General features: G+C 47.9%; 1 protein-coding gene across 1 annotated transcript in view; it reads right to left on the bottom strand.

The window, feature by feature from the left end:
• Positions 1 to 3,451, bottom strand: part of ctbp2l (C-terminal binding protein 2, like) — a gene marked incomplete at its 5' end in the record, with an annotated part of 42,156 nt that extends 38,705 nt beyond the window's left edge. The window contains one exon of the mRNA XM_079845476.1: positions 2,029 to 3,451. Within this exon, the coding sequence (XP_079701602.1) occupies positions 2,029 to 3,451 (1,423 nt within the window). The remainder of the gene's footprint in view (positions 1 to 2,028) is intronic.
• Positions 3,452 to 5,000: the final 1,549 nt, after the last annotated feature.

The raw sequence follows: 5,000 nt of genomic DNA, 5'->3' as shown, positions 1-5,000 counted from the left end.
TTAAGGGTAGGGTTATGGACAGGTGTGGTGGTGTGGGTAAGTTTAAGGGTAAAGTTAGGGACAGGTGTGGTGGTATGGGTAAGTTTAAGGGTAGGGTCAGGGACAGGTGTGGTGGTATGGGTAAGTTTAAGGGTATGGTTAGGGACAGGTGTGGTGGTATGAGTAAGTTTAAGGGTTAGAGTTAGGGACAGGTGTGGTGGTGTGGGTAAGTTTAAGGGTAGGGTTATGGACAGGTGTGGTGGTGTGGGTAAGTTTAAGGGTAAAGTTAGGGACAGGTGTGGTGGTATGGGTAAGTTTAAGAGTAAAGTTAGGGACAGGTGTGGTGGTGTGGGTAAGTTTAAGGGTAGGTTAGCGACAGGTGTGGTGGTGTGGGTAAGTTTAAGGGTAGGGTTAGGTACAGGTTTGGTGGTATGGGTTAGTTTAAGGGTAGGGTCAGGGACAGGTGTGGTGGTATGGGTAAGTTTAAGGGTAGGGTCAGGGACAGGTGTGGTGGTATGGGTAAGTTTAAGGGTATGGTTAGGGACAGGTGTGGTGGTATGAGTTAGGGTTAGGGTTAGGGACAGGTGTGGTGGTATGGGTAAGTTTAAGGGTAAAGTTAGGGACAGGTGTGGTGGTATGGGTAAGTTTAAGGGTAGGGTTATGGACAGGTGTGGTGGTATGGGTAAGTTTAAGGGTAAAGTTAGGAACACGTGTGGTGGTGTGGGAAAGTTTAAGGGTAAAGTTAGGGACAGGTGTGGTGGTATGGGTAAGTTTAAGGGTAGGGTCAGGGACAGGTGTGGTGGTATGGGTAAGTTTAAGGGTAAAGTTAGGGACAGGTGTGGTGGTGTGGGTAAGTTTAAGGGTAAAGTTAGGGACAGGTGTGGTGGTGTGGGTAAGTTTAAGGGTAAAGTTAGGGACAGGTGTGGTGGTATGGGTAAGTTTAGGGTAAAGTTAGGGACAGGTGTGGTGGTATGGGTAAGTTTAAGGGTAGGGTTAGGGACAGGTGTGGTGGTGTGGGTAAGTTTAAGGGTAAAGTTAGGGACAGGTGTGGTTGTATGGGTAAGTTTAAGGGTAGGGTTATGGACAGGTGTGGTGGTATGGGTAAGTTTAAGGGTAGGGTTAGGGACAGGTGTGGTGGTGTGGGTACGTTTAAGGGTAAAGTTAGGGACAGGTGTGGTGGTATGGGTAAGTTTAAGGGTAAAGTTAGGGACAGGTGTGGTGGTATGGGTAAGTTTCAGGTAAAGTTAGGGACAGGTGTGGTGGTATGGGTAAGTTTAAGGGTAGGGTTAGGGACAGGTGTGGTGGTATGGGTAAGTTTAAGGGTAAAATTAGGGATAGGTGTGGTGGTGTGGGTAAGTTTAAGGGTATGGTTAGGGACAGGTGTGGTGGTATGAGTTAGGGTTAGAGTTAGGGACAGGTGTGGTGGTATGGGTAAGTTTAAGGGTAAAGTTAGGGACAGGTGTGGTGGTATGGGTAAGTTTAAGGGTAAAGTTAGGAACAGGTGTGGTGGTATGGGTAAGTTTAAGGGTAGGGTCAGGGACAGGTGTGGTGGTGTGGGTAAGTTTAAGGGTAAAGTTAGGGACAGGTGTGGTGGTATGGGTAAGTTTAAGGGTAGGGTCAGGGACAGGTGTGGTGGTGTGGGTAAGTTTAAGGGTAAAGTTAGGAACAGGTGTGGTGGTATGGGTAAGTTTAAGGGTAGGGTCAGGGACAGGTGTGGTGGTGTGGGTAAGTTTAAGGGTAAAGTTAGGGACAGGTGTGGTGGTATGGGTAAGTTTAAGGGTAAAGTTAGGGACAGGTGTGGTGGTATGGGTAAGTTTAAGGGTAAAGTTAGGGACAGGTGTGGTGGTGTGGGTAAGTTTAAGGGTAGGGTCAGGTGTAAAGGATGGGTCAACAGTGTAATTACAAATGTAACTACAGAAATTAATTACAGATGTAGGTATTTTTTAAAATGTAAGTACAATGTAAAAACATGTATGTACACAATAAATGCATTGTATCAAATGATTAATTAAAATGTTAGTACATAGTAGTAAAGTGGTTCCACATTACTTGTGTCAGGAGAAGCCATGGTGGAGACGATGACCGGTGGTCCGGTTCGGCGGGTCAGCTTGTTGTTAGGGTTAACGGTCTGATGCTGGAGGACCGAAGACGCCGGAAGCACGGCGTTCTCCACCGGCCCCGCTCCCTTCCGCAGTAACTGCGGGCTGTGATGTGGGCTGTGAGCAGGGGAGAGAGGAGGAAGGTTCGGGGGACGCTTCATCAGCTCCATGGGAGAGTACGTGCTGGAGAAGGTCTTGGGAGCCGCTCCTGGGGTGTTCGGAGGCTGTTGTTGAGCAGGAAGTGCGGACATGGCCAGGCCGGTGTGGGCGTTGTACATGGATAGCGGGCGCGATTGAGGAAGCGCAGTGCTGTAGCCGCCCGGACTGACCGGAAGACCTCCCATCGGGCGACTCCCCGGGTATGTTGTGGTTTCGAGAAGATGCTGAGATGGAGCGCTGCTCGGACGCCGACCCAAAAACTCTCCCATTCTGGGGGAAACGGACTGGAGGGCGCTGGGAGGCTGTTGAATGAGATGAGAGTCCATGTTGAGAGCCTGAGGCTGCATGTAGAGATCACTGCGGTGGCTGAAGCTGTTGGAACGCCCTCGCATGGATGCCCCACCGCTAGTCCCCGTTTTGCAACCGATCACCAGGCGAGAAAGCACACGAGCCTGACCCATATTGGGAGCCACGGAGCGGATATCGTGGTCTTCCATCATGCTGAGCATGGCGGTCGAGTCAAACCCATGCTGGAGAAGAAGAGTTATAGTGCTTTCCGACAGACCCTCGGAACGCAGGAGAGACAGAAATCCCGGATCCACTGTCCTCTTGGGGTCGGACGGGTGGTTGCCGGTGTTCAGTGGGGCGGACATAGTGGCGCCCGGATCGTAAGAAGGGTCATAGGGCATCCTTTGAGAGGCTATGGAGCCGTACGCCTGGCTCCCTCGAGGAAGAACCCCATCCATGCCTGATGCTGTGGGGTCCACCACTATACAGGTGGAGCCCGGCTGACAGGACTCCAGAGGGAAGCCGTTGACCTCACCGTAAATGTTTTCGCCCGGAAACCTGGAGTCGATCCCGAAGCAGGCAGGTGAAGCGGCTCTGCTGCGAATACGCTGACTGTCTGGGATCATCTTGACAGCCAGAGAATTACTGTACAAGCGGCTGATCTCATGAGCCGAGGGCGGGGGCGGAGGGGGTGGAGGAGGAGGAGGAGGAGGAAGACCGGGCGTAGGACCAGGAGTAGCCGCTCTAGCTTGCCCTTGATCCCAAGAGGACCTGACCCCTCCTGCCAGGCCATAATGCGAGCCTGATCTGCTCAGCATGTGTGGGTTTCCCTTGTAAAAGCCCTGGAGATCTTCAGGAGGCTGGGCTGAGAGAGCGATATCAAACGGGTAGTAATCCGGAGGAGGAACGGTGCCTCGGACAGCCATGAAGTTCCTGTTGTTCGAGTCAATGGAAGCAAGCCATTACCCGTCGGGATGAGATGGAAAGAGTCTTGGTGCAGTTTGACCGCGATCCCTCGTTTCCTCGCAGACTAAAAGCCAACTGGTTAGTGAACACCAGCACACGGGCGAGGAAAGAGGAGAGGACGGTTGTGAGGTGGGGGGAAAAAAACAGGTGTTTGATTTCACTTCTCATGTTTCCCTGCGAAGGTGTGCGAGGGACGGTAACATTTCACCTGATCGCTAGCCAACATTTCTTTTTTTTTTGCCTCACTCGAGGTCATGCTATCATGTGACTGGCAGGTAATCGCTGAATTATTTAGCCCTGGAAACATAAGCAAGTCAGACAGAAGAAGAATAGGGCAAAACAACAGCTCAGTAACACAAACTTACCAATGAAACACACTTTAAATCTACACACAGGACGGATTCGGGATGCTCACAGTTAATAGGATTTCAGTCGGAGAAAATACAAGAGTGGAAAGATGCAAAAACAGAAGGACAATGCATTGGCCCGAGGGCTCATGCTAATCCAGTGGGGTTTATCCTTCACTACTGGCCCCACTACACCAATGAGAGATTAGTCCAAATAAACCCAACTTAATACCACCGTCCCCATGACAAACACTCAAACTGTCATCTCATCCTGTGTCTGCAGAACATGAACGGACTCGAGTTTTTCCACTGACGGCAATACAAAGATACCAAAACAGGCGGATCGTGGTCATATTTAGTTCATTGTCAGCAGTCAACCGGTGTTAATCCTCACACACAGATCAGAGCAGAACTCACTGATGCGCAACACTTTCCTTATAAATGACTCACAAAAGATCATGACTACATGTTCTGCTCAACATGGACAGTTTTTGTGTGATATAAAGTCTGAATTGTGTGATATAAAGTCGGAATTGTGATATAAAGTCAGAATTGTGTGATATAAAGTCGGAATAGCGCGATATAAAGTCAGAATTGTGAGATGTAAAGTCAGAATTGTGAGATATTAAGTCAGAATTGTGAGATATAAAGTCTGAATTGTGAGATATAAAGTCGGAATTGTGTGATATAAAGTCGGAATTGTGTGATATAAAGTCAGAATTGTGAGATATAAAGTCAGAGTAGTGAGATATAAAGTCAGAATTGTGAGATATAAAGTCGGAATTGACTGTGAGATATACACTCGGAATTGTGAGATATAAAGTCAGAATTGTGAGATATAAAGTCGGAATTGTGTGATATAAAGTCAGAATTGTGAGATATAAAGTCAGAGTAGTGAGATATAAAGTCGGAATTGTGTGATATAAAGTCAGAATTGTGAGATATAAAGTCAGAGTAGTGTGATATAAAGTCGGAATTGTGTGATATAAAGTCAGAATAGCGCAATATAAAGTCAGAATTGTGAGATGTAAAGTCAGAATTGTGAGATGTAAAGTCAGAATTGTGAGATATTAAGTCAGAATTGTGAGATATAAAGTCAGAATTGTGAGATATAAAGTCGGAATTGTGTGATATAAAGTCAGAATTGTGAGATATAAAGTCA

Source organism: Gobio gobio, assembly GCF_949357685.1.
Source record: "Gobio gobio genome assembly, chromosome: 20".
Taxonomy (NCBI): domain Eukaryota; kingdom Metazoa; phylum Chordata; class Actinopteri; order Cypriniformes; family Gobionidae; genus Gobio; species Gobio gobio.
The sequence above is the reverse complement of the archived record's forward strand: the minus strand, read 5'-3'. Positions and strand labels throughout refer to the sequence as shown.